This window comes from Nomia melanderi, chromosome 2, assembly GCF_051020985.1.
Source record: "Nomia melanderi isolate GNS246 chromosome 2, iyNomMela1, whole genome shotgun sequence".
NCBI classification, from domain to species: domain Eukaryota; kingdom Metazoa; phylum Arthropoda; class Insecta; order Hymenoptera; family Halictidae; genus Nomia; species Nomia melanderi.
This window is the reverse complement of record NC_135000.1, coordinates 3,196,707-3,214,252: the sequence shown is the minus strand read 5'-3', so window position 1 is coordinate 3,214,252 and position 17,546 is coordinate 3,196,707. Positions and strand designations below refer to the sequence as shown.

General features: G+C 32.6%; 4 protein-coding genes and 1 non-coding gene across 14 annotated transcripts; 1 reads left to right on the top strand and 4 right to left on the bottom strand.

Moving 5' to 3' along the window:
• Positions 1-50: 50 nt before the first annotated feature.
• Rrp5 (Ribosomal RNA Processing 5) lies at positions 51-4,988 on the bottom strand. Its single transcript, XM_031974003.2, has 5 exons — positions 4,569-4,988; positions 4,434-4,496; positions 572-4,352; positions 337-502; positions 51-263 (listed from the first exon to the last, which is right to left on the bottom strand). Exons 2-5 carry the CDS (start codon positions 4,494-4,496, stop codon positions 98-100), a joined length of 4,176 nt encoding a protein of 1,391 aa, XP_031829863.2. The 5' UTR covers positions 4,569-4,988; the 3' UTR covers positions 51-97.
• A 325-nt stretch (positions 4,989-5,313) lies between these two features.
• On the bottom strand, positions 5,314-7,072 carry LOC116425826 (uncharacterized). The gene is made up of 3 exons (XR_012998027.1): positions 6,952-7,072; positions 6,122-6,233; positions 5,314-5,349 (listed from the first exon to the last, which is right to left on the bottom strand). It is a non-coding gene; the product is annotated as an uncharacterized LOC116425826 (transcript).
• On the top strand, positions 6,472-9,518 carry LOC116425824 (uncharacterized). 5 transcript variants are annotated; one of them, XM_031974004.2, is made up of 6 exons: positions 6,472-6,788; positions 6,980-7,710; positions 7,788-7,910; positions 7,981-8,145; positions 8,205-8,369; positions 8,984-9,518. In XM_031974004.2, the coding sequence occupies exons 1-6, from the start codon at positions 6,749-6,751 to the stop codon at positions 9,260-9,262; spliced, it is 1,503 nt and encodes a 500-aa protein (XP_031829864.1). In that variant the 5' UTR covers positions 6,472-6,748; the 3' UTR covers positions 9,263-9,518. The 5 variants fall into 5 exon arrangements, 3 of the variants coding, with proteins under 3 accessions (XP_031829864.1, XP_076220822.1, XP_076220823.1); XR_012998026.1 differs by having other exon boundaries at positions 6,473-6,788; positions 8,205-8,509; positions 8,984-9,125; XR_012998025.1 differs by lacking the exon at positions 8,984-9,518 and adding an exon at positions 8,605-8,803 and having other exon boundaries at positions 6,473-6,788; positions 8,205-8,509.
• Positions 9,511-13,532, bottom strand: LOC116425827 (interferon-related developmental regulator 1-like). 3 transcript variants are annotated; one of them, XM_076364709.1, is made up of 6 exons: positions 13,233-13,532; positions 11,335-11,813; positions 11,010-11,263; positions 10,678-10,921; positions 10,378-10,593; positions 9,511-10,286 (listed from the first exon to the last, which is right to left on the bottom strand). In XM_076364709.1, the coding sequence occupies exons 1-6, from the start codon at positions 13,264-13,266 to the stop codon at positions 10,200-10,202; spliced, it is 1,314 nt and encodes a 437-aa protein (XP_076220824.1). In that variant the 5' UTR covers positions 13,267-13,532; the 3' UTR covers positions 9,511-10,199. The 3 variants fall into 3 exon arrangements, with proteins under 3 accessions (XP_076220824.1, XP_076220825.1, XP_076220826.1); XM_076364710.1 differs by lacking the exon at positions 13,233-13,532 and adding an exon at positions 12,782-12,899; XM_076364711.1 differs by lacking the exon at positions 13,233-13,532 and adding an exon at positions 11,968-11,991.
• Positions 13,533-15,007: 1,475 nt separating this feature from the next.
• Positions 15,008-17,539, bottom strand: LOC143174229 (27 kDa hemolymph protein-like). 4 transcript variants are annotated; one of them, XM_076364715.1, is made up of 5 exons: positions 17,133-17,539; positions 16,079-16,104; positions 15,607-15,999; positions 15,365-15,527; positions 15,008-15,294 (listed from the first exon to the last, which is right to left on the bottom strand). In XM_076364715.1, coding segments are annotated over exons 2-5 (768 nt in total). In that variant the 5' UTR covers positions 16,080-16,104; positions 17,133-17,539; the 3' UTR covers positions 15,008-15,083. The 4 variants fall into 4 exon arrangements, with proteins under 4 accessions (XP_076220830.1, XP_076220829.1, XP_076220827.1 ...); XM_076364714.1 differs by lacking the exon at positions 17,133-17,539 and adding an exon at positions 16,906-17,084; XM_076364712.1 differs by having other exon boundaries at positions 15,607-16,104.
• Positions 17,540-17,546: the final 7 nt, after the last annotated feature.

Below are 17,546 nucleotides of genomic sequence, written 5' to 3'. Positions count from 1 at the left end.
TCAGTGTTAACGGTAAAACTGGATTTCATTAACTTGATGATTCATAGGTGTACACGTGTGAAATGAATTTATTTTGAATTTAGGTTGTTAGAGATGATTAGTTCTTGTTACATTGTTTCTCTACGTATTCGGCGGCCATCTGCTGAACACGATCAATATTCTGTCGCGTGCCATATTGTTCTTCAAAGCTGATGAACTTCTTAAACAAAGTCTTCATTTTTCTTGGGGGTAGCGTTTGGACAACTGCTCGCTCCAATACTTTCCTACACGCAACAATAGTTTTGTGAAAGTATTCTGTCGCATCGTGAATAAAAGAAAGTTATGAATGTTGTTTACCTTGCAATGTCGATGTCTTCTGATTTGATTAATGAGTCTATGTAACATGACCATATGTCAACACGCTTGGGATAAGAACTCAGGATTTGCTCGAACAACGTCTGAGACCTTGGTTTATCTCCAAATTTGTTCTCCAGAAGCGCAAACTTTGCCATCAAATTTACATCTGTACGTGACAATTAGCATTAGAATTACAATTGTATTTTTATAATGGTCTTATTGTATATATACTCACGTTGTGATGGCGGCAAAGACTGTAGTGCCCTTTGCATAATATGCCTTGATTTATCTTTCAAACCCATTTTTAACAGCACCGTACCACAATTGATCCATACGTCAGGATTCTGCTTAAATTTACCAAGCATGGTGTTAATTATTTTTTCTAATTCATTTTGCCTCTCAGCCTCAAAGTGCACTGTTAACATATGCGTGTACACTTTCAATGAATCGTTGGTCCTCACTGCCTCTTGGAATACGTCATTCAATGATTCGGGTGTTCCAAATTTCGATTCTAAATTCAACCAAGCATTCCATACATTTAATCTTTCATTCTCTTCCCTAAAGCTGATTGTTTTGACAGCCCTTCTTGCAACAGCTCTTGCTTTTTCGATTTCTGTTGTCTGTAAATGATATGCCATGTATTGTAACCAAATTATTGAACTGTCCGGACTTGCTAAAACCAATCTATCAAATTGGTCAACAGAATTTGGCAATGTATTACTGGCGAGTGCTTCCTCCCTCTGACGAATTTCACGTTCTTTCTGTTTTTCCTGTTCTCTTCGCTCAGCGGCGCTTAGTTTTTTCTTTTTCTGTTTCGGTTGCTGTTCCGTTTCAACCTCGCTATCGCTAGACGATTCTTCATTTTTAAGCAGATTCAAATCAGGTTTCTCGTCCCAGAAGAATCCACACTCTGGTATCCTGGGCTTTTCTCTTTTATCACCATCACTTGATCTTTCTACAATAATTCTTGTTTCTGTTAGATCATTCTCTTCTTCAATTTTCTTCGATCCTTTTTCTTTTTTCTGTTTAATTTTCTTTTTATTTGAAGTTTCTTCGTTTATGTCTTCCGATATGTGTTTTTTACTATTTTTCTTTTTAGATGGAACTTCAACAGTTTCCTGAGGTTCTTCGGTCTTTATCTTTTTAACAGATGGTTCGTCATTTGTCTGTTGCACTTTCTTTCTCTTTAAAGTGTCTTTAACTGGTTTTGTTTCGGCAATATATTTTGATTCAAATGCAGACTTCATCATACAAATAGGCATAATATCCGATTGACTGGAATGTAATATTACGTAACACCTGATTTTTGCATGAACAAAATAGGGTGATACATCTGGTTGTATATCATTTGTATGACGCCGAACAGGCACTGCTGCCAATAAACCTTTACCATGTCCTTTTAAAATAATTAAAGTAAACCAGTTTGTTACCATTAAAATTTTTCCGCGGACTACTTTCCCATCAGGAATGTGTACCTGTTTATTTTGCTTTATATTTATAGCTTTCATTAAAGAAGGTAACATTGTCATCTCAACAGTTTCGAGGATGTAATCCTTCCAGAGAATTGTTGCAGAGACTGTATCTCCTACTTTTGGACTCCCAGCACAATGATCTTTCCGTATTGCTCCTAACAAATTGTTTTCTAATTGAACTACAATACCAGCGTCAGTAATTTGTGCAACTTTTCCTACTACTTTCTGTCCTAAAGCAACTGATGAGATGGGTCTATTTTCATAGTAAGGATTTTTGGCTAATTCTGCTAATTTATTAAAGTATAAATGTAAAGCATCTATCGATACCATCATTCTACTTGTAGGATCGGTTAGTTCGTCAAATATTTTTTTCAATGTTAATGACAAACCTAGTAGCTTATCTTTTCTGTTAATGGAGGTAATTTTCGCAAATAAAATTTGATGCCTGTGCAACATATTAAAATGACTGACATTACTGTACGAGACATATCCGAATGGTGAGCATCCCTTAATGGGTAATATAACTCTTATACCATCCGGTTCTATGTCTCTAATCGAACAAGGTATAGAGTTACCTACTTTTAATTGATCAAACTGTCTACAATTTTCTTCAAGTAAAAAAGTTCTAGTTAAAATTAAACTAGGTTCTGTGGCAAACACTAAGGCAGACAGGGTATCTCCAGGAATACATTTCGATGCTAATAAAGCAGCAATTTTCATACAGGGCGACATATGTCCAGCAGGTAAAAATCCTGTACTAACAGTTTGTCCATCGTTTTTACTTATTCTCAAATATACACCTTCGATAGATGATTCTGTAATTGTTCCTTCGACGTGTTCCCCAATTTCAAACTTTTCTTCTTTTATTATTGTTCTCTTAGTTGGTATGCTTAAATCTATTCTTCCAGAATTTTTGTCTACCGATTCGATCTGAACCATAATCGTTTGTCCAATAGAATAATTCCAATTTTCAGCAGATGCTTGTTTGTCCAACGCAAAATAGGGAATCCAACCTCTTAACTCACCAAAAAATTTTACCATTATACCACCTTTATTTATTTTAATAATGGTACCATGGTGTATGGACCCTTTATTTGCCATTTCAATATCATATAATATAGGTAGATCGCTTGATAAAAGTGATTTCTTTAATGTAAGATATACTTTTTTCCGTGTATTACTAATGGCTAACACTTTTCCTTCAACTTCTTGACCAACTTTAAATTCTTTTAAAGCGCTTATTCCTGCATCTGATATATGATCCGACGTAATATGGCCAACAATTTTACCAGCTTGAACATCGATAAAACCATTTTCCATATTTATATTTGTAATTTTCACATTTACCAAGTCACCTGGTTTAAACTCTAAGAGTGAAAAATATCTTTCTTGCATTAACGAATGCTGCATAGAACAAACATAAGTACCATCCATCCAGCAATACGATATCACTCTACACTTATGTATGCTACCAGGTGCAAATTTTTCAAGAATTTTATCATAGCGAAAATTTGTTCTTTTCAATGGTAAAAATCCTCGGACCCCGGTTTTTGTTAATTGTAATACAATTCCTGCAGATTCTCTAAATAAGACAGTTGCTTCTTCTATAATATCTCCTGGTTTTATAGAATTATCTTTAGGTTTATTTGCTAATAAACTAAAGTATCCAAATTTCACAGTTGGTAAAATGTAAAGTAATTTACCAGTAATTTTCATTCCCTTCGAATATTTGGATAAGGGTTCCTTTAAATAGAGTTGATTTATATAACCTACATGATTATTACCAAAGGAAACACACAATCCATTAGAAAGTGTCTTTTTCACATGTAAGTTAAAGTTTGTTCCTGGCATTAAGCTATCCAATGATTTAATTTCAATATTACTTATTGCTTCGACTAATCCCAATTTTGCTGATAATTTAATAGTTGATGTATTCTCACTTGTCTTAATCTCCTTTATGTGACACAGAAGTTGTTTACCTGGTGACAAGGATTGTTGTGCAGTATAATCTTTCAAAGGTACAAATCCCCTTACATTTGTTAAACCTATATCTACGATACAACCATGGTCCTCTATACTGCTAACAGTACATATCACTTTCATGCCATTACTCAAGTAGTCGATATTCAAATTTTGATTTATTAATTTAGGTTCAAGTGATAACATAATTTGCCACTTTTCTTGAGGTTGTATACTTTTTATGTAGCACACAACTTGATCTCCACAAGAATATAATTCGGATAATGGTTTAAATTCACTTGGCTGATCATCCTTACATTTAATTAAACTTTGCAATAAATTTGTGTATGATTCGCTAATGTCTGTAACTTGAGCACGACCTATCAAACCACCAGGTATAGATATAAGTAAATCATATTCTGTTATTTCAAAGATACGCCCTAACACTACTAATCCTTCACATATCGTTGTATATGATAAACGTTCTGCAGTATTAGCAACAAAATTTTCTTCCTCCCCATCATTTTTTCTAACGCTTCCCCTTTCTTGTTTCCTTTTTTTAACCTTTTCATATTTTTTTCGTATCTGTTAGAACAAAAATACGATATAATTTAAATAATGAATGGATGTGTGTATAATAAGCACTTTAATTTATACTAAATTTACCGAAGTTGATGGTTTCTTCTCTTGAACCTTTTTTCCTCCCCTGGGAAAATTTTTTAATGTCATCTAAAAGGATATTTAATGTTATGTTACAGATTATAATTAATCACAATTATTTTTATTTTACACAAAATTTACCTTTATAGTTTCTAATAAAAATTACAGGTATGGGCAACGTATGTCACATTTACGAATGTTTTCTGCGTCACATGTGATCACATTTAGCGTTTATAGGTTATATTAGTATTAGACAGCGCCACGTGCGATAACTTACGTATTAAAATAATGAATGAAATAATTTTTACTAGACTAATAGAAAAAATAGCATTTATTTTATGTAAATAAAATAATGATCACTTTTTGAATAATTTAGTATATAAAATACATGAAATATGTAAAATTCAATTTATTACTCTCTTTTTATTATGTGAACTTTAACATTGTAGAGAATTTATATTCTCCATGAACACATTAATAATAAGATCTATTTTCTACGTTTTTATATACAATAAGATAATGTTTATTTTTCACCTAACGCCAACTATTTTATATTATCTTTGGTTTATGAATTTGACACTACTGGTAATTTTACATCTACTGGCGGTATAAGACCTGCTGCAACAAACCTACCCTCATCACATATTAAATTATAAAGACCACATGCTTGTTCTACACTACATATTTCAGTATTCATGCCCTCTCTTGCTAACATCTTCTTTAATTCCATAATTTCTTTATGTTCATATTTCCTTTCGAGACCTAATATTAACAGATCCAGTTTGGGTTCAATAGTAAAGAATAAAGACAATGTTTTCTCATTTATGTGTTCTCCAGATGGGATGTTCCAACAGAATGCACTTCTTGGAAAAATTGCAAGAGGACCAATGATTTTTGAATTATCGTTAAGCACAAACCCTATCTGTAAAACATGAAATATAAAATTAGAAATCAATTATTCATATAAATTTAATATAGAACTAGACCATTGATATTTATACAGGGATTGATTTCTATGAAGATTTAAATGAAAACTTATTATTAGGTCTGTAATATGAACTGTTGGATTTTGAGGAAAAAAGGAAACCTTATTTGATGTTATAAAAGACATTTATTCAATTAAAATATGCTCTATTCGATTCAATACATTTCTGCCGGTGTACAATACAATTCATTACTTTCTTGAAAAATTCTGAATGTATAAAATTAATAAATTCTGAGGACATCGTTATAAACTATCATTTCAAGTTTAAAAATCAATGTTGCACTGTTCTTTCATTTACAGTATTGTCCCCAAATGCTTTGTTTATATTTTGAGCGGTTTTTGCAGCATTATTTCCAAGTTTTTGCAGCATTAATTCATATAAGAAAATTGCACGAATGTTAGCAGTATCGATGTTTTCAAAAACAGATGCAAAAAATATTTATTATATACAATTCAGAAACCCTTTTTTGCAAAAAGTTAACCTGATGATCGACAATGAAACTGTTTAAGAGGTTATATGAAAAACAAAAGAATAATAACAACAGGAGTACAAACATATATCAGTAAGAAAAATCCGACATTTCTATTACACGACCTAATAACTGTGTTAAAAATTCCAAAATGTATATGAAATAATTATCTCATTAAATTGAAGTAAAAGTTAAATAAATGTGTATGCCATAAATACATAATCTCTATTATTTTATACCTGTGAAACTTCTTTTATAAAAAGCCTGGGACCAGGATTAATATTAATAACTTCACCTCTAGTTTTCCCAGACCCTTCGTATGATCCACATTTTTGCGAACAATGGAACTTTCTGTAAACAATGAAATTTTTTGATTATTTAATGATAAAACACAATATTTTGTCACTAACCTGATATTTTGTACTAATCGTTTCACAGTAAATATATTTCTGCTTAAAATCATTGTCTTCGTTAATTTATTTAATTGATATTTAAATGCAAACATTTAAATTTTCATACATGCAAGAGTAGTTAAGCATTTACTTATGTATAACAGATTTCATATGCAGTCATACTGTTCAATATTGATCGCACTCAGTGTTTTTTGTAGTCTATGATTGATATTGATAATGTTTGATTGGTTGATTCAAATAATATCCAAAAATTTCACCGGTACAAAAATATAGAGTTCATGACGATTAAATCTAAGAATATCCTATCACGGACTACAGCATGGAGTTGTTCGGTGGGTTGCGTCGTCCCCTTCCTACTTTAGTATATTTTTAGTAATATTGCATAGAAATACTTTGTCACGGGCGTACAGTTATTGTATTTTGACAAGATATCAACGACAGTTCACTACGAAAATGAGCAAGGGTTGTTGGAAATTCGATGACGAGGATAGAGGTAAGCAGACAAAATATTATAGGTTATAAAATGTTAAATGTCAGAAAGAATAGGATTATAGACATATTTATTCTGTAATTACGTTTCATACGTTACCGGTACATTTACCGGTGAAAGACTAGACGTTGTAACATAATATACATTTCGAATAAGTATCTTATACCGTGTGTTTTAATATAAATTTCTCGTAGCATTGTACATCGACATCGACGACGAAGAAACCGAAGAAGAGAAAGAAAAGAAAGTATACAGTTACTGGAATCAAACACCCGATATACTCTTAGAGGAAATTTTTTCATATCTAACTATTCGTGAACGTTATTATGCATCGTTGGTGTGTAGGTCATGGTATCGCGCTTTTAAATTGCAAAATGTTTGGGCTACTTTTACATTAGAGGATACCACACTCACCCGGGGCAAGTTTAATTACTATAGTGGTTGGCAATATGTTTTGGATCATATGAGGACCTCTACATGTTTAAATAAAGTTGGAAAAAATTTTCGAACATTGATCTTTGAACCCATGTTAAACTTTTATAATCTTTATGAATTCATGAATATGATATCTTGGTATACCGAACGACAAGGATCAGATAATACATCGGTAGCAGGTGTTGGTACTTATATTAGACGACTGAAATTTACATTTCCTTGTAATATGGCAAATAGGGATGATCCTGATCGCATCAGGCTTTTTGGCACTGGTGGAAAATTGTTAGAAGCATTAAAAAGACTTATGCGTAATTTATGTAACATAAGATGTTTAGAATTAATAGATCTTATGTTGGACAGTAAAGAAGCTTTACATTTAATGGATGATATTTGCGCAAACTGTACGCAAACATTATCTAAATTGGTATTAATAAATACCACAAGGTACTATTGTCCTCTTCTTCATGTTGGAGTATTTATTAATTTAAATGTAAGTTTTATGTAGCAAAGAACTTTGGTGAAATAGATTCAATTTCTTAGCTTAAAATATTTGATTCTTTTGCGAAGGTGTTGATTATTAGTCCTCAAAATCTTCATGAAGATGTAATAGACTTAATTGGTTATACTAAATTGGAACATCTTCATATTGTCCAAAATCGATATAGTCCAAAGGATACAACAATGAGATTGGTAATTGCTATTGCTTTAAACTTTACTCTTTTAAATTTCTTATCTCATTTCCAAAATTTATCTAATTCAGCCTAAAAGATCATGTTGGATAAAAATGAAAAAGAATAATCCGTATCTTAAAGTTCATTTCGAAGTGGAAAGCTTTAAACCGACTGATATACTTTTACCTATTGATTTATTGGAGCATAGTGGTATTCCATGTCACAGCATCATTTTGGATAATCCAAATACGCAGGTTAGTGTACGCTACATAATAATACTAATTTACAATCTAATATTTAAACAATATTGCAGATTTCATCAGCCACTATTCTTACTCATGGAACGTTTTTTGAATCAACGATAAAGGTGTATGCATTCAAAGGGCTAACAAGATACTTTTTGCACAGAAACTTTGCACGAAGATTGGATGAAGCATTAGTACAATTTTGCAGAATGTGTCCAAACCTCCACACGCTGGTAGCATTTTGTGTTTGAACAAGCTTCCAATGTAATCTATGATAACTTTCCTAAAAAAACTAAGATTCTAACAACCTTCTTATGGTGTGATGGCATGCGTTCAGATTCTTATTGTACGAAAGGCTTTTATTGGTATTTGTGTAAGTTCTTTCTAACTGAACTGTAACCTAATTTTTATAACAAGATTTTTAGAGAATACGTTTATGATATTAAAGCTACATCTTGAACTTTTTAGAGATCTATTTAAGAACATATGTTGTGTGGCAATCGATGATCTGTGAATAGTATACAAGGCAACAAGTTTATATAGAGAACGATTATTGTATCAATGACTTGGAAGCCAGTCAGTGGGAGGAAAATATTTCACCATGACACATTTGATAAGTTGGCTGAGGACTGAATCATTGACAAACTAACAAAGCCAAATATTCAAAGTAAATCTTATGCAAATTGTTTACACCGACTGGTTTCCCTAATATTTTGTATTTTCTCCTATTACAGTTAACACGAATATGATAGAGAAGTAACTAACTACTGAATTTGAGAAAAAGACTTTATTAATCGAAACGAATGATTTGCTGAAGTTTTACACGTAAAAAAATATTTCTGTACAGATGATCCGAGATAAGATATCGACGGCAACAATTTTAGAAATTGTCTCTACCGCTAAGGCCTTACGATGTTTCTATGTTCGACGAAACGCAGTATTGAAAAGGTGCGATAGGGATTGGTTAAAGATAATGAATTGGTCACCGGAACACTACCAATGGATTAAAACGAATAGTCGCAGCTACGAGGATACAGAGAGAGAGGTTTCGAAAATATTAAATTACAGATGGCATATGTTGTCTGAAAAAGAATTTAAAAATCAAACATTGAAGTTGCACTTATAACCATTGCATATGATCGCAGATTTTGCTTTTAAGATAAATTTACTCAGCACTACAAATTTTTTTATATAAATAATTGTATGCTTTTACGAACTACGTGTATATAAACAATTTTGTGTACACAATTATACGACACAAGTTAGTGCAATGACTTACACCTATTTGACCCAGCTGTGATGTAAATATAAATGTATAGGAGATGAATTATTTATAAGCATATATGGATTGTTATGTAATAAAATTACGAAAGATGCAAGTATTTTGCTGTACTTTATTATGTGATAAAATGAAGAATCCTATGCTATATCATGACTTATGTAATTATGTACAATGCCTCTATAGAGTTTTAATGACACAACTTATTTAAGTCATTACACTTAATGAGACGTTATCATCAAGATATAATCATAAGAATGATTAAATATAGTATATGATTTTACATACTTTTCAAATAAAACGTGTCCTTATGAAAGATAAAAATATGTTCAATAAGTCGATTAAAACTAGCAAAAGTCACTATTTCTTGCATTATAAAAATGCATTTATCCCGTTAAACTTTACAAAACAATTAACTGATACTAATAATTTTATTACGTATATAAACAACATAACTTGTTATCGTACCAAGTGTTCATAGTATATATACAATTTAGTTTCATACATACAGACGTAAGTAACATTAAATAACACGGTAAAGCATTATTTTTAACTAACTGATAACAGATTTAAAAAAGACATTTCAATTGTATCGTATAAAACGAAATTTAACTATACTTTGTTTTGTCCATGACTATTTCAGTGTACAACTTCTAGTCCATTATGGGAACCCAATAATTAATAGTTTCTTATTACTGAACAGTTGTAATAAATAAAAGGCATATTTGATTTTTCATTATCCTAAATTAAGTTATCTAATGTATAAAAGCAGAAAGTTGAAGAATTACGGTGCCAAGGCTGCGGATCGTTTATCTCTGTTCTTATTGCGTTGAATGGTGCGAGCCTTAAATGCAGCTGCGTTCATTAATGTCTGTAAATAAAGCAAAGCAAATTTAAAATATGTATTATTACATGTATTATTCGTAACGATTAATTACACACTATTATGAAAATGAACTTACTCTTTCCAATTTGGTAGTTTTTTGATTCAATTTGACAGGTAAAACTTTGTTACCAAGATGGAAAATTTCTCGTAGCAATTGATTATCTGCAAGATGAATATTAATACCTGGGCCTAATAATCTACAGCATGCGTTATATTGAGTTCGTGCACACCATCCTTCTAAATATAGAATTTCTTGGCCGAATTTTACGTGCATCTCCGACACAGTATCTTCCTAAAAATGAGTATAACAGTGGTAATTAATATTGATATAGTGAATTTTTGTATATAATGTTTGTGCTGCCGTTTTTCAACTAACTTCGATGTAACGAAGAATATCCCTGAAATTGGCTCTTTGTTGCTTGCGGTCTTTCTTTGCCCTGTATTTGTTAGAGTCTGTGGCTAATTCTTTTAGAACTTCAACCAAATCCAATGACCAATTTTGTTCGTAATCACAGCAGAAGCCCCTACCAAGTTCGAATATTACAGCAAGAGCTTCTCCAGCTGATAATCGCACGTCCAAATGTGGCGATTCCAATAATTCTCGTAATCTGTTTAAAGATCTGCAAACAATATATCAGTATTGTTATCATTTCATATTAAAAGTCACATATGTTTCTATTTAAATAAGTATATATTTATAATACTCACGGCATATAGTTGTTAGGTCTATCACTTGCAATGAAATTGTATATATCAGCTGGAGTCATAACTGTTAAAAGAAGAGTCCAAGACGAGATAGCTGCCGCGTGCAATGCTGCGACTTCAGATGAAATAATTGGTACTGCCCCATTCCCTTTTAAGTAGGAACCAGAAAAAATGCCAGACAGTAATTGTACGATTTCGAATGTGTCAGCAGCATCGTTACCCGATAAAAACTGATTCATGCTCAAGGCCCAACAACACTGTAGAACATAATTTTTATTATATGTGCATGAATTTATAAGTTAATTATTAAGTATTATTTATTTTTTACCTCAGATCGAGCTTGCATCGATGCTGACGTGTCGTTAATTATGAAAGTCAATGTATTCTTTAAATCCTTGCAAACAGTTTCAGCGCTTTCAAATGCTCCCAATTGAACACAAAGTAAAGTACTCAATCTAGCTGCTGTTGACTGTTCTTCTCCACGCCCCTTCTTTAGACCTCGTTCTATGGAGTCTGTGATAGTCATTTTTCTATCTTCCACAAAATCTGGGACATATTTAATAGCAAATATCTTTTCAATTCCATTAAAACAAACTGTTCGACCCTTTGCGCTTCGTTGTGTTAAACCATCTATCGCTTCTTTCAATTTTTCTTCAAATGCTTCTTGCTGTGCAAACTCATCTACTTCATTATCATTCACATCATCCAACATGCTACGATTATCGGATTGACTGCTGGATATGCTGCATGCATCATTACTAACTGAGTCTTCATCAGATGTTAATTCGGCCCTTTTCCCACTGTGCCCTGTAAAAGAAACAATTCTTTTCTAACAATGTTCTTACTATTTATTTTTTCTGTGCATTTGTAATTATATTTTATTAATACATATGGCAGTTGTAAAAAGAATTTAAACAATTAAAAATATTCAAAAATTAAAAAATAAAATTGAATTATGTACAAAATATAAATGTAACTTAATGGAAATAGTAATTAACAGTTAAACACAGAGTAATTAATATTTCCATGTAACTTGGACATTTAGCGAAAGGAAAAGGTGACAGCTGTTTAAAGTGAATGTCATGTTACATAATGTAAACAGCTGCTACACTTGACATCTAACATAACTCTACCATATGTGAGATATTACGCAAGATAATAATATTACAAAGAAACCAGAAATCTATTCATTAAATCAATAACTATTTATACAATTTGTCATTTACGAAAATAACAAGAATAAAATTATTACTTCATATTACACAATACATGCAACTGCAAAGTTCCTTTCATAAAGGCATTTAAAATGCTAATATTGTATTTCTTAAACTAAATTATATTTTCTTAATTATATTATTATACATACATACATATATATAAATATGAATTTATTAAGTAACCAATACAAAACTAAAAGATATTAACATAATTAATATTTCAGATTTTATAACACCTTTTTGTTCGTTCGAAATAATTGATTACAGTCATTCATACGCACAAAGCGTTACTTGTTTCTGTAAATGCATCGCAGTGAAACATTGTTAAACTTTTTTCATTCAGGTTCATTAAATAATAAAGATTCGATCGTAGGCTACATAAGACGATCTAAATTTAGTGAAAAAACCGTGATTGGTCGTTGCGAGGAGAATGGTTCCACTACCTAACCTTTGTTTCGTACAAGCAACATAAGAAAATTGCAAGCGACACGAAATCTTGAGATTCTTTGTCTCGACAAGAAAAAATATAATTTAAAAAAAATTTTTCTTCTCGTGTACCTAGTGATCAAAATTTTAACAGCGAATTTGCTTGGAACGTTGAATACATTTAATTTTCTTCATCCGCCTTTTCTCCGTCTAACGCAGAGACCCATGTGCGAAAAGCATGAAAGTCACATGGGGATAGGTGGTACTGACGCGATGCCTAGCTCGCTTCAATATATCTAAAGATACTTGCCATAAATCAATATACGGTTTCCTGGTCATGAAATAAATGAAATATCGTGTAAATACCGACGGTTAAAGGGAAATCCTTTATTCGGACGAACGTATTTGTGACGTAAGACGAAACAAATAAGATTTATATGCAGGATGACTCATTCATCGTGAAGGCCAATAATTTAATCAAGCGTAATATCCACGTGTTTCATATCAAAATTTTTCACGACGATCGTGGCATAAAGTGACACGCAAAAAATTAAATATAAAAAAATGACAAAGCAGTTCTTACCGGATTTTCCTCTTCTACTCCCTTTGCCTGGCATCGTTCTTCACCTTCCTTATTGCACAATTGATACTAACAAAAATACTCGATCAAGAGGGTAAATGTCTCGCACTAGTAGCTTTCTTTCGTATACTGAACGCACCACATGAACTTTTAATAAAAACTTGGAGGAAACTCATTAACATGGTGCGAACTGTTCAAAACATACACGTCGAGACAGCCTTCGACGGGCTTTCTCAAGTGCACTGTCTTTTACGAAGCTGCGAACGTGCCCGAACCTTGTCGAAACTCCCCGAAGCGTTCAGGGCGCATGCGTTGCGCTTCATCGTATCGACGCTGATCAACCAATAGGAATTCCGCTGTTATATCGAAATTAACTCGATTGCGAGCTTACATGAAAAATTGAAGCTTTAAAAGATTCGTACAGGTTATGATTTGTCGTGTTGCAAATTATTATAGGATGTTTTAAACTGCAGTAGAATTTTTAGATTGTTTTACTTAATAAAAATATTGATTTCCATCTTCAATAAATTGGATTTATTGTTTTCTCAATTTAAAATTTGAATAAGATGATATGACCTTTTTAGGGATGCCAGCGCCTGAAAATGAACCAATCAGAGATTTTTCACGTGATTGAAGGCAGCGCCATCACTGAAACTTAGGTACGACTTTCATGAATGTAGAATAAAAATATAGAAACATTGGGTGCGATTTACAGGGGTAATTTTTGTTTGAGAGGAAAACCCCTAGGATTGGCGCCTAGATTCAATTTAATTCAGATTTTACACGTGTTGTATTGCGCTGATTGTAAAAAATTATGAATTATCATCATATTTACACCAGCATTATTTATGGTTCATAATTTATTACAATTAGCAGCATAGAATAATTAAACAGTGTATACTTAAATTTGGGCGCGAAACTAGTCACCCCTATCTTTATTAGCAGTGTAATATCATACTTACCATTTGACTGTATATTTCCATGTCCATGGTGTGGGGGAAATGAGACTGAAAAAATTTCTAATGCGTTTTTAGTTACGATTGACTTTGTTAAAAAGGGACAACATATACGCACAAGGTAAATATTAAACACAATTATTTAAACACTTGATTCTTAACTTGTATTCTTGAAATATAAAAACAACATTATGAAAATATAAACAACCACTTTTGAGTTCTTTGTAAGAACGACGCACTTTGGTTATGATATCAACATAAAATAACAATGAATAATATATTATTTGGTATATGTGATTTAATAATTTATGACATGTTTTTAAATATTTCAAACAAAAATAGGATGTACGTATAAAATAAAATTATAGATGAATGCAAATACAATTGTGTGAATTGTATTATTGCATACATTGTAATGTCTATATTACAAGTTTGTATTGTTCAAATACATAAGTATAATACAAAATTTAAAATATTTAAAGTGTAGTAAAAGTTAAAGAGAATTAGCTCTTACTTTTATTCTTATCTATGTATGTAAATGGACGCTTATGAATATGTCAGTCTATTCCAAAGCACCTGAATCTTTAAAACAATAAATCTTTCAGCCAAATATAATAATTTCATTTAAATTAGATTTTAATTAGACAAATTTAAATTACATAATGCAAAAAAAAAAGAAAATTGTTTTCAATGTTTATGAATTATTCAGACTTCACTTTCATTGAATTTCATGTATGTTTGAAATATGTTTTACATTTAAAAAACCTAATATCCCATCGTGAGTACTTACTTTATAGGATCGTAAGGTAATAAAAAGAAGTATTGATGTAAAAAAAGAATTTTACCACATGTACTTAATGACATCGAAAAGTATGGTGCAAAATTTAATCCATTTTGTTCAAACAAGTCTTAGTAATACAAATACTAAGCTTGTAATCATTAATAAACTAGTTGTAAATGTAGAAGCACTGCTTTGATCAGACATCATACTTTTACATGGTGTCACTCGTAAAATATAGCTGAATATCGAGTCTACAATGTTAGCAGGTGTGGGATCTGAACACTTTTCCAGTTCTTTAACAATGCAATTTTGAACGGTAGATATATCCCTGTATATACAGAAACAGATTAATGATCAGTTGAAAACTAAATATATTACAAGTTTTAATATTTACTTACCCGCATTCTTTACTACCAAGGATAAAGTTTGGAAGAGTTTCCAATGAAAGCATATTTGCAGGATCTACCGAAGGGATGTACTTCCCAAAAGTAGTGTTGGCACAATTTTCCATTTCTTGTTGCTTTGATTTCAGACATTCTGGTCCATTTGCAGATATAAACACTGTAAACAATAAAAAATCCATTTAAAGTTTCAACCCACAATTTTGATATAGATACAAATTTCAATATTTGTTACATACGTGCAATACGATCTCCTTCCTTAAAGCAAACAAAACTTAGAAGGGAATCAGTAATGTTCAGAAGTATCTTCTTATTTTCTTTCTCTGTAGGTTCTAGACAAGGTTCTATGGCGGTGGTGAATTCTTTCATGCAATCCTTAAGAGCAGGAGTCTTGCGGCAATATCTTTTAAACACCAAGTCTAAATCTCCAGTAGGTTTATATTTCTCCATGTCTTGCTCAAGTTGTGTGAAGTTCACAAAAGATTTAAGGCACTGTTCCAGTTTCTCTTTAGCTACAACAGTATTCTCATATACACCTTCGCCTCCATTCTTATCACATTTTTGTTTGAACAGATTTTTTGCATCTTCAAAAGCTGGTATCGCAGATACATTCAAATTATATAGATCTGGCACTGTGGAAGCATTGAGATTTTTTAAATCTATGACATTAGAAACTTTATTTAACAGTTCATCTGTATTAGGTGTATTTACTTGAGAGTTGGTGTATCCAAGGAGACCTGAAACGAAAACATACAGGCAACTGAGTAATTTATCTGATTAAAAGTAATCTAATAATCTTCTTGCTAGGGGGAAAATTAGACTGAAGAGGGTTAACTCCAACAAAGTCTTTGGCCGGCTTTTTACGGCTTCAGTTTCAAATGTCGAAGTTCAGAAGCTTGGTTTTAGAGTATGCTTATTCCTTCGACGAAGGCGGAAATAAACGCGTCATATATAGCGTCTCGGTTACGAAACGCATTATCTTGAAACCTTCGATGAATTCCAATTTGTAAAATCAGCGTTATAATATCAATATATTTTCTATACGTCACTGTTGATATGCGCAACATTATCTATGCTGCCGTTTGTTTATCATGAAATGCAATTGAGAAGATCAAAATGCATGTGAAGAGGTACAAAGTGCGAAAGCAAAATGAGATATGTATGCGTCACACGTGCATTGCAATAAAACGGGTATACGCCCGGCAAGAAAAAGATTTATTTTCATTCTCGTTTATTTATTCTACGTTTATAAATCATATGTACGTAATCGATGTCGATTATCCAATCCATCGAACATTCTATTCCCCGTTCTCGAGTTTCACGCTTGTTTCTTATCGATTATGCGAACGTGATCGAAGGTTGCCTTATCATTCTTTAAACATTGTTGACTTCGATTCAAGTTTACAGTGCGCCTCTCCATAGAACAATGTCCGACGATTTTCAAGGAAACCGAATGTTCTCCATTTCAAATCGAATTCTGCGTAGCCACACGTAATAAGAAATCCCTGATACCTGATCCGCTAATAAAGTATCTTTACCGTGAACAGGGAAAACCATACGGTGCTCGCAAGGTATATGATTTGATGCATGCGATCATCTTACACGCGTTGAATTCACTATCGTCGCCCGTCCTTTCCCATCGTTTGCGTTTCCCCTCTTCGTTGTTTACTCGTGGCGTATTGCGCGCCGTGATTCACTCCGGCGAGTTCTATCAACGTGGATAGGGAACAAAAAAAAAAACAGAATGATCTGCAGTTCAACTTACCGCAAAGGAACACCACGGCAGTGACGGTCGAGTATCCGATCATTTCAGGTTTTAAACTCCTTCACAGAGGAGTACACGTTTCACTAAAAATTATCTCCCAAAACACTGGCGGGGTCCCCGGACAACACAATGCGTGCACGCTCCACGAGCGATATATATTTCTGCCGTTCAGCTGCGCATCACTGTCAGCGAGACCGTTTTCGGAATCTGCTGGTCCAAGTTCCCGCTCAGTTCTCGCGAGGATAAAACAACGATATGTCAGACGCGGTCGACGCTCGGTAACTCGGTGAAAGGCAGGGTGACAATGATGATAGAGCTGGACGTGAATTCGGTAGCGCAGGACACAAACACACACCCTTAAAACTTGCGCAAGCAACACTGCTCCGATACTGGGCTCCCGAGCGCGTGCGCCTA

Coding starts and splice junctions, on each gene's coding strand:
- Rrp5 (XM_031974003.2), bottom strand. CDS start 4,496: ATGACATTAAAAAATTTTCCCAGGGGAGGAAAAAAGGTTCAAGAGAAG. Junction 503..571: donor GTCTTTGCCGCCATCACAAC/GTGAGTATATAT, acceptor TGTCACGTACAG/ATGTAAATTTGATGGCAAAG. Junction 264..336: donor GAAGACATCGACATTGCAAG/GTAAACAACATT, acceptor TGTTGCGTGTAG/GAAAGTATTGGAGCGAGCAG.
- LOC116425824 (XM_031974004.2), top strand. CDS start 6,749: ATGAGCAAGGGTTGTTGGAAATTCGATGACGAGGATAGAG. Junction 7,911..7,980: donor AGGATACAACAATGAGATTG/GTAATTGCTATT, acceptor TATCTAATTCAG/CCTAAAAGATCATGTTGGAT. Junction 8,146..8,204: donor TGGATAATCCAAATACGCAG/GTTAGTGTACGC, acceptor ACAATATTGCAG/ATTTCATCAGCCACTATTCT.
- LOC116425827 (XM_076364709.1), bottom strand. CDS start 13,266: ATGCCAGGCAAAGGGAGTAGAAGAGGAAAATCCG. Junction 11,814..13,232: donor GAGTAGAAGAGGAAAATCCG/GTAAGAACTGCT, acceptor TTTCTTTTACAG/GGCACAGTGGGAAAAGGGCC. Junction 10,922..11,009: donor AGACCTAACAACTATATGCC/GTGAGTATTATA, acceptor TATTGTTTGCAG/ATCTTTAAACAGATTACGAG.
- LOC143174229 (XM_076364712.1), bottom strand. CDS start 17,175: ATGATCGGATACTCGACCGTCACTGCCGTGGTGTTCCTTTGCG. Junction 16,105..17,132: donor TGCCGTGGTGTTCCTTTGCG/GTAAGTTGAACT, acceptor TTTTCGTTTCAG/GTCTCCTTGGATACACCAAC. Junction 15,295..15,364: donor CTTGGTAGTAAAGAATGCGG/GTAAGTAAATAT, acceptor CTGTATATACAG/GGATATATCTACCGTTCAAA.